This window comes from Ylistrum balloti, unplaced genomic scaffold, assembly GCF_031769215.1.
Source record: "Ylistrum balloti isolate Yb309-2 unplaced genomic scaffold, AGI_CSIRO_Ybal_v1 Utg370574, whole genome shotgun sequence".
Taxonomy (NCBI): domain Eukaryota; kingdom Metazoa; phylum Mollusca; class Bivalvia; order Pectinida; family Pectinidae; genus Ylistrum; species Ylistrum balloti.
In genome coordinates this window covers 844667-865086 of record NW_026782359.1, presented here as the reverse complement: position 1 = coordinate 865086, position 20420 = coordinate 844667, and the positions used below count along the sequence as shown (strand labels likewise).

Here is a 20420-nt window from a genome sequence, read left to right as displayed (position 1 = left end):
GACAAATAAACCACAAATAAATTGATAAACCATGATTTAATAAATAAAAACAAACACTTTCTTTCAAAATTTTTTGGGTTTTTTTGTTTTGGTTTTGTGGGGATTTTTATTCAAATTAATTTCAGAAAGATCCTTGCTAATCACAAACTAGGGCAGAATATTCTCATTACAGTGTATCGAACTCTTAAAACAGCTCCAGATCAATCTAGATTTTGTTAATTAAAGCTCCTGCCTGATTCCTTATCAGGCTACATGTACTCTATTATCACTAAATCACTTCCCAGCAGACCAAATCTGATGTTGTAACACCAGAAAAAACACTAATTATTGAAAACTACGAACCCAAAAACAACAACAGTCCAACCCAGATACCTACAGACTCTAAAACCACTATTTTATCTATTTCAACATGTGATGGACATGATAAGCTTATTTCAAGTGATTCAGTATTATTCAAATAGTTTCTAAATATAGATGTGTCCGTCAAAACTGGCAGATATATGTTATAATGACTGCTGAATCAATCAATCAAAAATGTTTCATCTCAAAGTTTAACATGGACCAATTAGTTTAAAGAATGCTTTTGACCATTAGTCTGAAACACACTATTCAACACACCAGCATTTTCTTACTATTCACAATAAATACAGCCAACCTTATACAGTGATCAGAAAAATAACTGCTCTTGGTGTAAACATTGTTAATAACTATTAAATACTAAATGTATTGAACGCAATATATAGCGAGAACAAGCAATACTGACATACTGACAAATAATAACAGTAGTTATAGGACATTAATGGTAGATTAAACCAGACATAATGTGTGTACAGGACAGTGAAACCAGACATAATGTGTGTACGGGACAGTGAAACCAGACATAATGTGTGTACGGGACAGTGAAACCAGACATAATGTGTGTACGGGACAGTGAAACCAGACATAATGTGTGTACAGGACAGTGAAACCAGACATAATGTGTGTACGGGACAGTGAAACCAGACATAATGTGTGTACGGGACAGTGAAACCAGACATAATGTGTGTACAGGACAGTGAAACCAGACATAATGTGTGTACGGGACAGTGAAACCATTAGAGTTAAACCAGGCATAATGTGTGTAAGGGACAGTGAAACCAGACATAATGTGTGTACGGGACAGTGAAACCAGACATAATGTGTGTACGGGACAGTGAAACCATTAGAGTTAAACCAGGCATAATGTGTGTACGGGACAGTGAAACCATTAGAGTTAAACCAGGCATAATGTGTGTAAGGGACAGTGAAACCAGACATAATGTGTGTAAGAGACAGTGAAACCTGACATAATGTGTGTACAGGACAGTGAAACCAGACATAATGTGTGTACGGGACAGTGAAACCATTAGAGTTAAACCAGGCATAATGTGTGTACGGGACAGTGAAACCATTAGAGTTAAACCAGGCATAATGTGTGTAAGGGACAGTGAAACCTGACATAATGTGTGTACAGGACAGTGAAACCAGACATAATGTGTGTAAGGGACAGTGAAACCACACATAATGTGTGTACGGTGCAGTGAAACCAATAGAGTTAAACCAGACATAATGTGTGTACAGGACAGTGAAACTATTAGAGTTAAACCAGACATAATGTGTGTACAGGACAGTGAAACCATTAGAGTTAAACCAGACATAATGTGTGTAAGGGACAGTGAAACCAGACATAATGTGTGTACAGGACAGTGAAACCAGACATAATGTGTGAAAGGGACAGTGAAACCAGACATAATGTGTGTACGGGATAGTGAAACCAGACATAATGTGTGTACGGGACAGTGAAACCATTAGAGTTAAACCAGGCATAATGTGTGTACGGGACAGTGAAACCATTAGAGTTAAACCAGGCATAATGTGTGTAAGGGACAGTGAAACCAGACATAATGTGTGTAAGGGACAGTGAAACCTGACATAATGTGTGTACAGGACAGTGAAACCAGACATAATGTGTGTACGGGACAGTGAAACCATTAGAGTTAAACCAGGCATAATGTGTGTACGGGACAGTGAAACCATTAGAGTTAAACCAGGCATAATGTGTGTAAGGGACAGTGAAACCTGACATAATGTGTGTAAGGGACAGTGAAACCAGACATAATGTGTGTAAGGGACAGTGAAACCACACATAATGTGTGTACGGTGCAGTGAAACCAATAGAGTTAAACCAGACATAATGTGTGTACAGGACAGTGAAACCATTAGAGTTAAACCAGACATAATGTGTGTAAGGGACAGTGAAACCAGACATAATGTGTGTACAGGACAGTGAAACCAGACATAATGTGTGTAAGGGACAGTGAAACCAATAGAGTTAAACCAGACATAATGTGTGTACAGGACAGTGAAACCAGACATAATGTGTGTAAGGGACAGTGAAACCAGACAAAATGTGTGTAAGGGACAGTGAAACCAATAGAGTTAAACCTGACATAATGTGTGTAAGGGACAGTGAAACCAGACATAATGTGTGTAAGGGACAGTGAAACCTGACATAATGTGTGTAAGGGACAGTGAAACCAGGCAAAATGTGAGCAAGGGACAGTGAAACCAGGCAAAATGTGTGTAAGGGACAGTTAAACCTGACATAATGTGTGTAAGGGACAGTGAAACCTGACATAATGTGTGTGTATGGGACAGTGAAACCTGACATAATGTGTGTACGGGACAGTGAAACCAGACATAATGTGTGTGAGGGACAGTGAAACCTGACATAATGTGTGTAAGGGACAGTGAAACCAGACATAATTTATGTAAGGGACAGTGAAACCAATAGAGTTAAACCTGACATAATGTGTGTACGGGACAGTGAAACCAGACATAATTTATGTAAGGGACAGTGAAACCAGACATAATTTATGTAAGGGACAGTGAAACCAATAGAGTTAAACCTGACATAATGTGTGTAAGGGACAGTGAAACCAGACATAATGTGTGTAAGGGACAGTGAAACCTGACATAATGTGTGTAAGGGACAGTGAAACCAGGCAAAATGTGAGCAAGAGACAGTGAAACCAGGCAAAATGTGTGTAAGGGACAGTTAAACCTGACATAATGTGTGTAAGGGACAGTGAAACCTGACATAATGTGTGTGTATGGGACAGTGAAACCTGACATAATGTGTGTACGGGACAGTGAAACCAATAGAGTTAAACCTGACATAATGTGTGTAAGGGACAGTGAAACCAGACATAATGTGTGTAAGGGACAGTGAAACCTGACATAATGTGTGTAAGGGACAGTGAAACCAGGCAAAATGTGAGCAAGGGACAGTGAAACCAGGCAAAATGTGTGTAAGGGACAGTTAAACCTGACATAATGTGTGTAAGGGACAGTGAAACCTGACATAATGTGTGTGTATGGGACAGTGAAACCAGACATAATGTGTGTACGGGACAGTGAAACCAGACATAATGTGTGTGAGGGACAGTTAAACCTGACATAATGTGTGTAAGGGACAGTGAAACCAGACATAATTTATGTAAGGGACAGTGAAACCAATAGAGTTAAACCTGACATAATGTGTGTACGGGACAGTGAAACCAGACATAATTTATGTAAGGGACAGTGAAACCAGACATAATGTGTGTAAGGGACAGTGAAACCTGACATAATGTGTGTAAGGGACAGTGAAACCAGGCAAAATGTGAGTAAGGGACAGTGAAACCAGGCAAAATGTGTGTAAGGGACAGTGAAACCAGACATAATTTATGTAAGGGACAGTGAAACCAATAGAGTTAAACCTGACATAATGTGTGTACGGGACAGTGAAACCAATAGAGCTTAACCAGACATAATGTGTGTACGGGACAGTGAAACCAGACATAATGTGTGTACAGGACAGTGAAACCAGACATAATGTGTGTACGGGACAGTAAAACCATTAGAGTTAAACCAGGCATAATGTGTGTAAGGGACAGTGAAACCAGACATAATGTGTGTACGGGACAGTGAAACCATTAGAGTTAAACCAGGCATAATGTGTGTATGGGACAGTGAAACCATTAGAGCTAAACCAGGCATAATGTGTGTAAGGGACAGTGAAACCTGACATAATGTGTGTACGGGACAGTGAAACCAGACATAATGTGTGTAAGGGACAGTGAAACCAGACATAACGTGTGTAAGGGACAGTGAAACCTGACATAATGTGTGTACAGGACAGTGAAACCAGACATAATGTGTGCACGGGACAGTGAAACCATTAGAGTTAAACCAGGCATAATGTGTGTACGGGACAGTGAAACCATTAGAGTTAAACCAGGCATAATGTGTGTAAGGGACAGTGAAACCTGACATAATGTGTGTACAGGACAGTGAAACCAGACATAATGTGTGTAAGGGACAGTGAAACCACACATAATGTGTGTACGGTGCAGTGAAACCAATAGAGTTAAACCAGACATAATGTGTGTACAGGACAGTGAAACCATAAGAGTTAAACCAGACATAATGTGTGTACAGGACAGTGAAACCATTAGAGTTAAACCAGACATAATGTGTGTAAGGGACAGTGAAACCAAGAGAGCTTAACCAGACATAATGTGTGTACGGGACAGTGAAACCAGACATAATGTGTGTACGGGACAGTGAAACCACACATAATGTGTGTACGGGACAGTGAAACCACACATAATGTGTTTAAGGGACAGTGAAACCTGACATAATGTGTGTACGGGACAGTGAAACCTGACATAATGTGTGTACGGGACAGTGAAACCAGACATAATGTGTGTACGGGACAGTGAAACCATTAGAGTTAAACCAGGCATAATGTGTGTATGGGACAGTGAAACCATTAGAGTTAAACCAGGCATAATGTGTGTAAGGGACAGTGAAACCTGACATAATGTGTGTACGGGACAGTGAAACCAGACATAATGTGTGTAAGGGACAGTGAAACCAGACATAACGTGTGTAAGGGACAGTGAAACCTGACATAATATGTGTACAGGACAGTGAAACCAGACATAATGTGTGTACGGGACAGTGAAACCATTAGAGTTAAACCAGGCATAATGTGTGTACCGGACAGTGAAACCATTAGAGTTAAACCAGGCATAATGTGTGTAAGGGACAGTGAAACCAGACATAATGTGTGTAAGGGACAGTGAAACCTGACATAATGTGTGTACAGGACAGTGAAACCAGACATAATGTGTGTAAGGGACAGTGAAACCACACATAATGTGTGTACGGTGCAGTGAAACCAATAGAGTTAAACCAGACATAATGTGTGTACAGGACAGTGAAACCATTAGAGTTAAACCAGACATAATGTGTGTACAGGACAGTGAAACCATTAGAGTTAAACCAGACATAATGTGTGTAAGGGACAGTGAAACCAATAGAGCTTAACCAGACATAATGTGTGTACGGGACAGTGAAACCACACATAATGTGTGTACGGGACAGTGAAACCAGACATAATGTGTGTACGGGACAGTGAAACCAGACATAATGTGTGTACGGGACAGTGAAACCAGACATAATGTGTGTACGGGACAGTGAAACCAGACATAATGTGTGTACGGGACAGTGAAACCAGACATAATGTGTGTACGGGACAGTGAAACCAGACATAATGTGTGTACGGGACAGTGAAACCAGACATAATGTGTGTACGGGACAGTGAAACCAGACATAATGTGTGTACGGGACAGTGAAACCAGACATAATGTGTGTACGGGACAGTGAAACCAGACATAATGTGTGTACGGGACAGTGAAACCAGACATAATGTGTGTACGGGACAGTGAAACCAGACATAATGTGTGCACGGGACAGTAAAACCAGACATAATGTGTGTACGGGACAGTGAAACCAGACATAATGTGTGTACGGGACAGTGAAACCAGACATAATGTGTGCACGGGACAGTGAAACCAGACATAATGTGTGCACGGGACAGTGAAACCAGACATAATGTGTGCACGGGACAGTGAAACCAGACATAATGTGTGCACGGGACAGTGAAACCAGACATAATGTGTGCACGGGACAGTAAAACCAGACATAATGTGTGTATGGGACAGTGAAACCAGACATAATGTGTGTACGGGACAGTGAAACCAGACATAATGTGTGCACGGGACAGTGAAACCATTAGAGTTAAACCAGACATAATGTGTGTACGGGACAGTGAAACCATTAGAGTTAAACCAGACATAATGTGTGTACGGGACAGTGAAACCAATAAGTCATCAAACAAATTACTGAATCAATTTATATATTATCAAGAAAATGTTCCAGTTCTAAAACAGTTAAACAAGAGTATCAGTGAAATGAATGTTCCCCGAAAACAACATTATTGGACACATAATTTAAACCAAGGGCAATAATTCTGTAATTAAAAGGTGTTGCTGGAGCCAACATTGACACACTGCAGATAGTCATAGTAGGACCAATGTATACACCAAGTTTCCCTATCTTTGTTTAAATGCAAGCAAAGTTACGCTCTGGTCATGACATTTTAACCAAGGGTGATTAAGAAATTTTAGAAAAGTTTTAGCATATTCATACAGGTAAATATTGCAACAAAAAGAGAGAATATTAGGAGGCTCACAACAATATACTTTACAAGAAAATAAGACTAAAGTAAAGGAACACATGACGTTCAGACATGACACTGCAGATTACAACATTTACATGACAGAGATAATATTGTAAATGACAATGGCATCATATGATGTAACCTATATTGTAAATGAGATATACAACTGCAAGGCATGTGGGCAGGTCTCCCTCACTGTCTTTACAACACAGGACATGTGGGCAGGTCTCCCTCACTGTCTTTACAACACGGGGCATGTGGGCAGGTCTCCCTCACTGTCTTTACAACACAGGGCATGTGGGCAGGTCTCCCTCACTGTCTTTACAACACAGGACATGTGGGCAGGTCTCCCTCACTGTCTTTACAACACGGGGCATGTGGGCAGGTCTCCCTCACTGTCTTTACAACACGGGGCATGTGGGCAGGTCTCCCTCACTGTCTTTACAACACGGGGCATGTGGGCAGGTCTCCCTCACTGTCTTTACAACACGGGGCATGTGGGCAGGTCTCCCTCACTGTCTTTACAACACGGGGCATGTGGGCAGGTCTCCCTCACTGTCTTTACAACACGGGGCATGTGGGCAGGTCTCCCTCACTGTCTTTACAACACAGGGCATGTGGGCAGGTCTCCCTCACTGTCTTTACAACACAGGGCATGTGGGCAGGTCTCCCTCACTGTCTTTACAACACGGGGCATGTGGGCAGGTCTCCCTCACTGTCTTTACAACACAGGGCATGTGGGCAGGTCTCCCTCACTGTCTTTACAACACAGGACATGTGGGCAGGTCTCTCTAACTGTCTTTACAACACAGGGCAGGTCTCCCTCACTGTCTTTACAACAAAGGACATGTGGGCAGGTCTCTCTCACTGTCTTTACAACACAGGACATGTGGGCAGGTCTCTCTAACTGTCTTTACAACACAGGACATGTGGGCAGGTCTCTCTCACTGTCTTTACAACACAGGACATGTGGGCAGGTCTCTCTAACTGTCTTTACAACACAGGGCATGTGGGCTGGTCTCTCTAACTGTCTTTACAACACTGGACATGTGGGCAGGTCTCCCTCACTGTCTTTACAATACAGGGCATGTGGGCAGGTCTCCCTCACTGTCTTTACAACACAGGGCATGTGGGCAGGTCTCCCTCACTGTCTTTACAACAAAGGGAATGTGGGCAGGTCTCCCTCACTGTCTTTACAACACAGGGCATGTGGGCAGGTCTCTCTAACTGTCTTTACAACACAGGACATGTGGGCAGGTCTCTCTAACTGTCTTTACAACACAGGGCATGTGGGCAGGTCTCTCTAACTGTCTTTACAACACAGGACATGTGGACAGGTCTCTCTCACTGTCTTTACAACACAGGGCATTTGGGCAGGTCTCTATAATACATTGTCTATACAATACAGGACAGGTGGGCAGGTTTCTATAATACATGGTGTATACAATACAGGACAGGTGGGCAGGTCTCTATATATTACAATGTCTATACAATACAGGACAGGAGGGCAGGTTTCTATAATATACTGTCTATACAATACAGGACAGGTGGGCAGGTTTCTATAATACATTGTCTATACAATACAGGCCAGGTGGACAGGTCTCTATAATACATTGTCTATACAATACAGGCCAGGTGGACAGGTCTCTATAATACATTGTCTATACAATACAGGACAGGTGGGCAGGTCTCTATAATACATTGTCTATGCAATACAGGACAGGTGGGCAGATCTCTATAATACATGGTGTATACAATACAGGCCAGGTGGGCAGGTCTCTATAATACATTGTCTATACAATACAGGACTAGTTGGCGGGACTCTATATGGTGCTACCAGCTATCAGTGTAGATATACCAACCTGACTACTGTTGCTAGAGTACCACAACTTCCCTGGGATACACATTCCAGCTAAAGAGTGCATTAAACACTAGAACAAGGCAAACATTGGGTTAGTACATTTAGTATGGAAACCACATGACAAAACATCATTAATATTACATAGATCTGCCAGTTACACACCTTGTACATACAGGGATAGTGGCAGGCCCAGAACAATCAGTCGAAATTTGCTCTATTTTTACCAAGATGAATTTTCTTAAAAGATTATCCAATCCAAATCTCAGTGTCACTCATGCCTTCTTCTGGACCCACCAACATAAAATATGTTACTGAAGTGTTAATAGTCAAACTGTCAACAGATGTTATAATTAAACATTATATATGTTACATTAACTAGTTACAGGACAATACTTGTACTCCAACAGGTAACAAGTACATGGAACAATTTACAACTTGTTGAGTGACAAGGTGCATGCCTGTATTCGTACTTACTTACATTGAAACCTGAATGCAAAAGACTTTTCAAACTAGGCAGCAAAAACATTTAACGATGAGATGACCTCTTCATGTGATCTTTTCATTCTAATGGTCTTCATACACAGACAATTAACTTTGTTCTTCTAAATATACAGGTAATCATAACTCTGATGGTCTTTATAGACAGGTAATCATAACTCTGATGTCTTCATGGAAAGGATATCTTATCTTTAATGGTCGTTATTGACAGGTAATCTTAACTCTGATGGTCTTTATAGACAGGTAATCATAACTCTGATGTCTTCATGGAAAGGATATCTTATCTTTAATGGTTGTTATTGACAGGTAATCTTAACTCTGATGGTCTTTATAGACAGGTAATCATAACTCTGATGTCTTCATGGAAAGGATATCTTATCTCTAATGGTCGTTATTGACAGGTAATCTTAACTCTGATGGTCTTTATAGACAGGTAATCATAACTCTGATGTCTTCATGGAAAGGATATCTTATCTCTAATGGTCGTTATTGACAGGTAATCTTAACTCTGATGGTCTTTATAGACAGGTAATCATAACTCTGATGTCTTCATGGAAAGGATATCTTATCTCTAATGGTCGTTATTGACAGGTAATCTTAACTCTGATGGTCTTTATAGACAGGTCATTTTATCTCTGATTGCTCTAATGGAAAGATAATCTGATCTCCTATTGCTACAGACAGGTAATCACAATTACAACACCTTCAAATGATCACATTTAATTTAGTGTTCCTCCCTTGTTTTATTTAGATTAGATAACCACACCTTTATATTTACAAAATCGTACAAAATTAAGTGAATCCTTGTCAAATACATGAAGAAACCACACAAACAAGGCTACAAGTCACCAGAAAGTAAAAAACTTCTCAGCTAGAAAGTTTTTGACGGTTGACAACAATAATGATAAATCCATAATATATCATTGTAGCCAATATTCAACACCTATCACATTCCTTACAAACATATTCCTGTATAAACAAGCACTACAGGGACCCAGACCATACACGTAGAGAAATGATGGCTGATAACTGTAGATAAGCATGCTATTCCTGAACAATCAAAGACGTGATATTGAATCTTCATTATGTCATTTGTTTTCTGACAGACAAAGTTGTCAGATTAATTTGTCAATGGCTCTAAGACAGAATTGAAGAGGAGCAAGGCTTGGAGATTTCAAAGTGAAAACTCGTGGCTTTAAGATAACTTAAGTTTATATAAAAGTTGTTTGTCTTCACAACAAAGAAATATTTCATGTTTCATGCATTGCAAAACATTCTCGACACTTCTATCTGAATAAGGCTCACTGTGAGTATTACACACCTAACAGTATACTGCCTTGTCCGAAAACACCTGAAAATAATTCTATCAAAAAATACCAATTTGAAGTGAACAATACTGACATCTCAGAAATGCACACTTGTGAATTTTTAGTGCATATTTTGATAAAAACACAACATGCAAACATTCAAACACTAGGAAGCAGTCTTTAAGTATCTCGACTTATTATTCTGAAATCTATCATAACACAACACCTCTCACTGATTGGCTTTTGAAAACCTTGATAGAATCGTTTTCTGGCAGTCAACAACCCTTTCTTTATGAGAAAAAACATAAAATTTTTATCAACGTTATGCTTTTTTGACAAACTTCCTCTTTCTTTGAGTATTTATGAAAAGCTTCCTCTGTAATAAGTAATTAATTGTGGAGTGTAAAATATCAGTGCATCTGGGTACTGAAGGGAGTGTACTTTAGTAGTAAATGGTCTGTCATAAGTTAACAGGCGATAACAAGCCTTGATCACTCCTCCTCCGGTATGGCAGACTTACCACTTCTTGCATCAATATTGTCAGTTTCCTATAGATACCCAAACACTTTCATTTCTTACATACTGAAACACACCCACAATCCACAACCTTTCAAAGCTCTATGATACACCTTCCAAATTCCATCCTTCAACTTTTTTGTCTTTATACCTTACCAAATTATTCCTGTCTAACTCCCTACTGTCTTTGCACCATTCCAAGCTCCCTAAAACCTGAGTGATCCCTCTGTATAATTCTCTGACCAATCCAACATCCTTTCTTACTTTCAAAAAAGTTAAAAGTTATCAATTCTTACTGTACAAAATTTGTGTTCCTGAAGAACTTTGTAATTCCCACAAATCTACCAGTCAACAATAATGTCAAACAATTTAGTTTCCATGGAAACAGTAAAACTGTAGGCCACTGATTTGTGTACCAAAGATTGTGTTTCTATTACGTTTGATTGCCCAGAGATCTCAAGAGAATTGCAGTCTGGAGTTAATACTACATTGTATTGCCCAGAGACATAGAGGGAACTGCAGTCTGATCCATTGCCTGACTGCAACACATCCACAATCAATATGGCTGCTGTCTGCATGCTGACTGACCTGGTTGTAATTACAGAAGCATTTATGGGTCATGAGTCTGACCACTTCTGAAACCAATACAATCAGACTTTAGGGACTTTGACAACTGTGACTGATAAGCACAAGGCCAATTGAAACCAGTCATATTTTACTATTTCTGCACAGACCATAAAAATGTCCCATTTACCTCTTAAATAATAGATCATTGGTAACCATCATTGCCCGGAACAGAAGATAAACAATAAGTAAAAATACTGATATGAAAATCACAAACAAAGAAAATTTATCAGGAAGCAAGCCCATGGGGCCAACACATTACCACTGACACAAAGTCAGGTAAATAGGGCTCATTACTCTCTGTTGAAATACCACTGGTTTATAATTTTAATAGAAATATGTAAAGGTTTATTATTATAAGGCATGGGCATATTGACAGATAACTACGGTACCTGGCTTCCTTTTCAGTATTGATCCATCTATGATACAGAAACCTGACAAATGTCAAATTCTATTTACTTTTTTTCTCTTTATAGTATTTTGAGTTTATTTTCTTCAGCAGCCTCCAGATATGGGATGCTGCTTGTAGTGATTAGGAGCATCATTATCTTTACAGTCTCTCCTGTTTGTCAAATCAATTTATCTATATATAGAAACCTCTATATAAGATGCGGGAAACTCCATTATGCCCCCAGAAGGTGAATTCCTGGCATGTCCCTCGACATTTCAGAACTAATCATAACTTCATTGTATTCCTGCTCAAACATGTCTTATAGTAACTTCTATCCCTTTGAGTATTCCTCAGTCCTACAACCTGTCACCCTGTCATTTATGGATCTCAGATATGCAGCATCAATAGTACTCTACTATGAAAGGGATAAATTTCAGTGAATTACATCAGCATTACTTGTGTACTTTATCTTATGTGTACTACACATCTCAAGTTCGTGTGCACTACATAATCAGTCTATGTGTACTTTCATACTTAGTTTGTTAACACTAGTGCAATTGTAGTTTTCGTTTAATCTTGCTTATTTTAAAAATATCTCCTTCTTAACTGCACCTTTTTTCTGCATTGCACCTTTTCAGGTTTTTTTTTTAATCTGTAAGTAAATTTAAATAAAAATTCTGTACATTTTTTTTATTCCAAATACTGAACAGGCTTTGTGTTTGAAATGATGAAAATACATTGAAAATTACTTCTGAAAATAGCTTCAACATGGCGATAATTACCTTTATTCCAATTAGCTGACCTGAAATTGCTATCATTGATGACAAGATGAAACAATTATATAGAATGGATCAATTTTTGACCTAAATGAGTAAACGCTACGAAAAAATTTTAAATGGGTGCTTATGCCATGCTAGAAAATCACAGTTTTGCAAATTATTATTACTGTTATTTTCACATGTACAAAAAAATGGAAATATCTATTATATAATGGGATGCCTTTGAAAAATATATTCAATACAGTAATCAACGATAACACTAGTTTATAGAATATATCACGGTCTGTTGTAAATACTTTCAGACAAACCAACAGGGGACAGAGTTCTGTCATGACTGTGACATTAGATCTAATAAGTGCTGACATCACCGTGCAAAGCAGATTTCTTTTCGAGTGATGTCACATATTACATACAAGTACCGTTGCTTTTTTTCACTTGATTGCTTTATTTTTACACAAATGTTCTTTCTATATATAGTCAGTTAAACATGTACAGTGTTAATGCTGAAAGGGAACAGAATGGTTAATTTAATGTTCAGAACAGAACCACAATCAATTATGTCACAAGTCCAGTGCAGTCAAAATAATCATGTCCCATATGTGGTCAATTTGAAGAAGTTCCACTGAACTCTGTACATATTTGGTTTGTGTGTATACTTTGTGTTCAATTTGTGTGCATTACACATTCAGTTGGTGTGTACTACACATTCAGTTGGTGTGTACTATATGTTCTGGAGTTTGTTCCCATCTTCAGCTTTTGCAACAGAAAATTGGATGCTGATAATGCTCTATGCCTTTATGATGTTTCCATAGCTCACTGATCAGTCTTCTGTCAGATAATGGTGACAACCTTTCTTGTTTTTTCAAGATATTACGATGAAGTTGAAATACAAATTTTTTCTACATCTCTTTGTTGATATTCCTCAGTCATGCTTCAAACAACCAATCATTTTTCTTGTTTTTCCTAATTCTAACAGCAACAACTGCCAGTATGTATCGTCTACTTCTCTGTTCTGTCTTTAAATCTACATATGCGCGAGGACTCTGAAGTACAATCACATATTATGAAATTTTTTATATTAAGTAAAGGAGACAAAATCATGTTTTGTTTCTCTGCTTGCTGGCTAGATCATCCCATCAACAATTAGTTTCCATGTAGGGACTGGTGGCTTCCCTCATAAGGCCCATCACAAGCTGTTGACAGGAACTGAGGAAACTTTCATGTCCTGCCCAAAGGTACAACAGTACAATATGGCCTTCCACAAACCTCTGATCTTCATCAAGATCATGGAACTTTGACCAAACAAGGTAAATTTTACCTGAAGATTGCATCAATATGAAGTTCAGACATACTTTACATCTGTCCCTGAGCGATACAAATACTTCAGCATCCATCCAAGTAGACTCTTCAGCTGTTAGCTTTTCCAAGGTAAACAAAATACTCATCTTTTAAATGAAAGTTTTAAATAAAGATGCATTTTTATTGCAGCTGAATAAACAATGCAATTGTGTGTGTTTTCCTGGCATAACATCAAGTATTCCAAACTTTTGCAGGTGTTGATGGTGTAAATATTGGCGTGCAGACCTCTTTAAACAGGAAGTGCTTGGCATGTGTTTCCGCATCTTAATTACCCACAATGCTCAACCACAAGCCTTCCTCTCAAGAGTTAAAGACAACTTTCAGGTGTTGTTGTTTGTGTCCAAATAGATTTGTTTGAAGAATGTAATGTAGTTGAATACCTATTGACAATGATTTTTCTTCAAAGACCAAACTTAAGAAAACGCTTAACTGCTCTCAATGCCATACCATTGTGTTGTCTTAACCTCTTTTGCCATCACCAAACCAGAGACCTTCACACCACAGTGGCATGTAATAACGATTCTAGGGGTAGGAGCTCGTGTTGCATATTTCAACAAGTAAAGGCTAGAGAAATGAACTACACCCATGTCAAATTTGACATTTTTACTTTTTTTGATGTCGGTAAATTTCTTTTTGGCACTTCATTGTCCCCTTTTCAAATTCAGCATACTACACAAGCTCTTTCCTTCAGAGCTTTGCTACATGCCCCTGTGCATCACATGACAATTGGTAACTGACAGATCAGTATGCTTCATATTGTATGCTTGTGACACAAGAACAGTGCCACTCGTGTACACAATTTGATTTCACACCAACTTCTTATCTGTTAAAAGGTGTAAAACATTACCACAGCGTGTACATGTCTTGTGGCTTTAATTGCTGTTGGTATTGTAAATATAAGGCTTTTGTAAACAACTCTGTAATAAACATCATTATATAACCCAGCCATGACCATTGTAAATCCACCTACTGTGAATTAACCCAACATGTATTGTTTGTGTGGAAAACACTGCTGTGTGATGAACCATTAACAAACTCTTTACCTGCTGCCAACGAGAAATCTTGCTAAAAAGTATTTTTATTTTCTAAAGATAATACACAGCATCCCTACCAATGACTCTCATATCCTTTTCTGGTAAACACATATCAACAAGGCAATTCTAGTCTTGTTATAGATAAATGTTTGCAGTAACATAAGTTGGCCATTATAGATTATAATTGGGTCCATAAGAAACCAATTTAAATGAGATTAACTGTGTCTGTAAAACTGTGAAAAATATTTCAATTAGACAATGTATTACAATTTGAAAATACACCAAAATTCAGCCAACTGAAAACAGAGATAATTACAATACCAAGCATACAATAGTTCCTGACTCTACATATTTTATTAATGTTGTGTATGGTCAATAGAAGTAGTGTTACATCACTATCACATGCTATGGAAGATGTTTATAACCCAGTTCTTTGGTCACATTCTGGAGTTTTATCTAACCTGATTCAACACAAAATAATTCTGATACATAAGATAATCAAAATCACACACAGGACAATTCCAATTTGAAACAAAACCAACCCAACAGTAAATATATCTACAGCTGCTTCATGTTGTTCAATCTTTCATCTTTGAAATTTCTATGGACTTTCCTGTTTAAATTCTATAATGATGTGGAGAACAAATCACAACACTGATATATGAAACAGGATTGGCCTCAGCTAAGGTGTAAAATAGGCTAATTGGTATGTTTCAAATATATTACCAACACATTTTGATGTTTATCCATCATACACCCACAAACATTCTTTTTCAAATTGTCTAGATTGTTCGGAAACACTGGCCTCACTTCCTGTCATCTACAGCTTTTCTATGGTAATACAGCACATCAGATGATTGTACATATGTTCCATAGCCACAAATCATGAAACCATGTGATCTGTAACCATGACAACATGTATCATTAAATCACTAATATTACATGACTTCTGCATTCCATTTACATTTTTCTGAGGCTTCAGGATTTACACAACAATATTTATTTCTGCAGAATGGTATCAATTGTTAACATGACATATTTGTTTCCATGATATAAATTGGATCACATCTTCAATGTATTTAGAATCCCTTGTGTAAATCTGCACATTCAAATGCCATTTCTCTATACCAGATTTCAGAAGTTTGCCAAGTCAGGAATTACATTTTCATTTGTGAAAATTTAGGCTGAAGTAACAGGCCACTAAATGTACTGTAAGGAAGTCAATGGTATTTCATTTGTTAAAGGCAATCTCTACAATAGTTCCTCTTTAATCCAATCATTTAAGTAATCCTATTGGCAATATTATCAATAGCTCTCCATCAATTCATGGGGACCATTAGAAATAGCTCACAAATTCATGGGCCACTTTTAAATAGTCACCTACAAATTCATTCACAACATCAAAATAGACCTTCATCAATTTGTGGGGAACATAAGGAAAGTTCCCCAATACAAAATCATGGGTAACAGTATAAGAGTCTGCCACAAATTCATTCGCAAAAATAAAAAGTCCTGCACCAATTTCATGGGCCAGAGTAAATACTTCTTCAAAAGTCCAAAAGTCATCCTACAATTAAATTACTAGTCTGCCATTTACATCTAAGATTAAATTAGTCCTGTATCATTTTACAGGCAACGTTGAACTTTAAAAATAGTCATCAACTCAGACCACGGACATCAAATCATCAATATTATTGTTTGTGCTCATAAAACTGTAACAATCCATATCCGAATACAAAAGATGTCAACTTCAGTCAGGTGAAATTAAACACCGACCAAAGACCCCAAAATATTTTTCACATTAAACCAATAAATGAATTCAGATCTTGACAATTCTGATAGACTTTGTTTCATAATTTAGTCAAAAGACTATAACACTAATTACCCTTGTACATTACAATCAATGGTGCCTATATCTATTAAAACAAAAGCTTTACACACTATTTACTATATGAGATATGTTGTTTCGGTCTATTGAGTCTCATCCAACCGTATCGGAATTCTATATCAGGTCCTCCATGTCGACTAGTAGTTATCACTAGAGGACAGACTCACCAGGCTACTTTACAAACGGAAGAGATCAGTCAAGCACCACTCATATATACGGGGTCATATTCGAGAGTCCTATTACAACACAATGCAGCTTAAAACATTTAACAGAAGTGGTATTACAGCTAATGTTTAGCGAACATTTGTAAGAATGTTATACTCTAGTGATGAATCTGTACAGTAGTCTATTATAGTATGTATATTAGTACAATAACTAGGAAAATGTCCAGTGCCCACTGCATCACCATTTCTATAGTCATAAATCACTTAGATACATGCTCGGTGTCAATACACTCACAAATCCAAGTCACTATGGATCGCTATGGAGTCACTATGGAGTCACTATGGATCGCTATGGAGTCACTATGGATCGCTATGGAGTCACTATGGATCACTATTGGTCGCTATGGAGTCACTATGGAGTCACTATGGATCACTATGGAGTCACTATGGATCGCTATGGAGTCACTATGGATTGCTATGGAGTCACTATGGAGTCACTATGGAGTCACTATGGATCACTATGGATCGCTATGGAGTCACTATGGAGTCACTATGGAGTCACTATGGATCACTTTGGATCACTATGGATCCCTATGGAGACATTCTTATGTATTTACCTTTACTGAACAATCACTGATACAAAAACTTTGAAAATTTTGAAAGGTTGGGCACTAGATGACTGAAGAGCTCTCATATCAGATTGTTCCCAACACAGAACCAACGTAGATAGGGTTTCGGCACTATGAACCAGCTATAGATGATGTACTTTTAAACATCAAAGAGTTCCAGAAAGGGAATTAACTGACTGATCTCATCAGTTGATAGGGTCACATGCCAAAACAAAACAAGAAAATTCTTTGAAAATAACCAGACTCATTTTTCATCTTAATTCTCAATTCATGATGGAATTTTTACCTGTCGTACCTCATGCCCAAAGTTCCAGGAAAAAATAGAAACTCAAATGTTTCCCAAATTAGCCTGATAGGGTCTGACCTTTTCAGTGATCTAGATAACTGTTGTTTGTCGGTGACCTTGACTTATGTTCTACATGTAAATAATGATACATGAAAGGCCAAGAGTTTTAGTGTAAATTTAATCCATGTAATGACAAAATAAGTGATATTAAGCATATCTGTCTAGACTAGCACAGACAATAACCTCCACACCTACATCACTCAACTAGTTTTTACCCACTGAATATCAAATTTTTTTTTCCTGTCCCTTATTTCTTGCTGAAAGACAGGAAAATTTCTGTCATTCACTCATCCTTTTAAAGGCAAAACCATGTAGATATTTCTATCAAGATGAATAGTTCCTGACATTAATAATCCACACTTCACATCACTGACTACATATGTTGACTGGGACGATGATAAGTCCTTCCTCAGACAAAATCATAACCATAGATAACACATGAGTTTTAACATCTGAATGACATTCACAGTAACCATAGGATATACTCTATTCAACTAAGTCAAGCAGGCCTACTTGACACAAAATTCTACACTCTACATTCCTTTTCCAGGCATTAAAATTCTCAATCTTCTGTGTAATTTCATCATAGAAAAACCAATAAATAAATGATTAAATCCAAATTTGAAGTGAGAATTTAAACATTAAATCAAATAAATACAAGAATGATGGACTTTCACCTTAAAAAAACAAATAGGATTGACAGATGACAGCAGAAAAAACATATCGCGTCCCCCAAACTTGATTGTAAAACCAAGGCGTAAATATTACAGCATCGCTGCCACTCTGTACTCAACTGTAGTGAATTGGTAGTATGGCATATCATTATTAAATGCTTTGACCTATAAAATCAGCCTAGCCTGGATAGGGTAAGCAAGGCCTCCAAACATGAACATATGTACGGTGTTTTACTGCATTGTTACATGGAGTTACAGTAGAGTGGGGTGGTAATCAACTGATACACAGCGCCACATGTGGTATCGCAATAGCACCTGGTTCTAACATTGCTTCTGTGTTATAAAGCTTTTAATTTAAACATAAATCATGTTTGTATGTTAAAGTACTCTGCTTCCATGCACACAGAGTTGATGTATCCGGTACGTTGTGTAATTTGTACTATAAATTGTGTCAGATTTACTTTTCTCCTCTAACTTGTCAGGTAATTTTACACAAAGATCTCAAATAGGTGAATATCTAAAGTGAATGAAAATCATACCGTATGGCTTCCTTAATAGAAAACAAACATGAAATTTAAAGCAATCTAATTTTACAAACACAAAAAGAAATGAGCAGAAAGCAAGTGAACATTCAATACAAAGGCTCTCCTGATGTTAGTGGGAATGTGATATATCAATTCTACAAACCTACGTCTATAGGACACTGAATTTCACAAGAGTAGGTTTTGAAAAGTATGACTTCTCAGCCTTCATCTCATGAAACTTAAATATCAACACAATTTTCATTAAAAAAGAGAAAATTGAGAACCAAATTGTTTTATTACTTTTCTGAATACAAAGACTTCGCTAACACTAGGTAAATTAATATCAAATACTGTTCTGACTATGTAATGTTTTGCATCATGATAAGAATTCCAATACAAAACATGACTTGGAGATGAGGTAATGATTTTATCCTGAAACGTGTCAAGGGACAACATGAACTTCGACTCAAAATAATGTAAAGTGTGCTTATCACATGAAATAATTTCTGTTTGTATTTTCACAGAAATAGACATAGGTCAGTCTTATTACAAGACATAGGACTGGACTGCTGGATAAATGCATTGTAGATACTACATTGGTCAATTTCAGAGTGTTTCAGGAGGGACAGCACAGGTAGCCTACCGATTGTGAACGCTTGCTGCTGCTGACGGTGGACTGGGAAACCAGGGAACCGGAGCTGGGACTACGGTCATTGAACTGAAACTAAACAGCAAACAACAACATACAACATCCACAACATCAAATCAACAGGAGGGGAGGCTTTGAAACAGTGGAACATGTTAAAACATGCAGTTGGCAAAAACATTCTGAACCTCAAAACACATTCATTAGGTACTGAAAAAAGTCTCAACTTCTATAATTTCTTGAAATGGTACAATCAAGCCAAGAATAAAACGTTATATGTACTGTTATAATCAGGAAACAATTTCTAATTGATAGAGAACAGATCGCTGTTACATTATTTGTATGTTACCAGATATAGTAACAGATGGGATCAAAAACAATTCTTCCAACTTCTTAACTTTAAAGGTTTATTTCACATGTTTCACTGTCCAAGACATCATCAAAAAGCAGAAACAAAATGAACCATCCTACAAGCAAACAACACCTTTGTTGTTGATTTTTTGTTGATTTTAACTCTTATTTCAACTTTCCTGTGATTGATTAAAGAAATACAAAATACAACTTTTGGTTGGTTTTAATTCCATTTCAACT

At 37.7% G+C, this 20420-nt stretch overlaps 1 protein-coding gene across 2 annotated transcripts in view; it reads right to left on the bottom strand.

The window, feature by feature from the left end:
• Positions 1-20420, bottom strand: part of LOC132556508 (actin-binding LIM protein 1-like) — a 90437-nt gene that overhangs the window by 25700 nt on the left and 44317 nt on the right. The window contains exon 4 of one of the 2 annotated variants that reach the window (XM_060220917.1): positions 19827-19907. The exons of the other annotated variant lie outside the window; for it this stretch is intronic. Within the exon in view, the coding sequence (XP_060076900.1) occupies positions 19827-19907 (81 nt within the window). The remainder of the gene's footprint in view (positions 1-19826; positions 19908-20420) is intronic. 2 annotated transcript variants of the gene reach the window in all.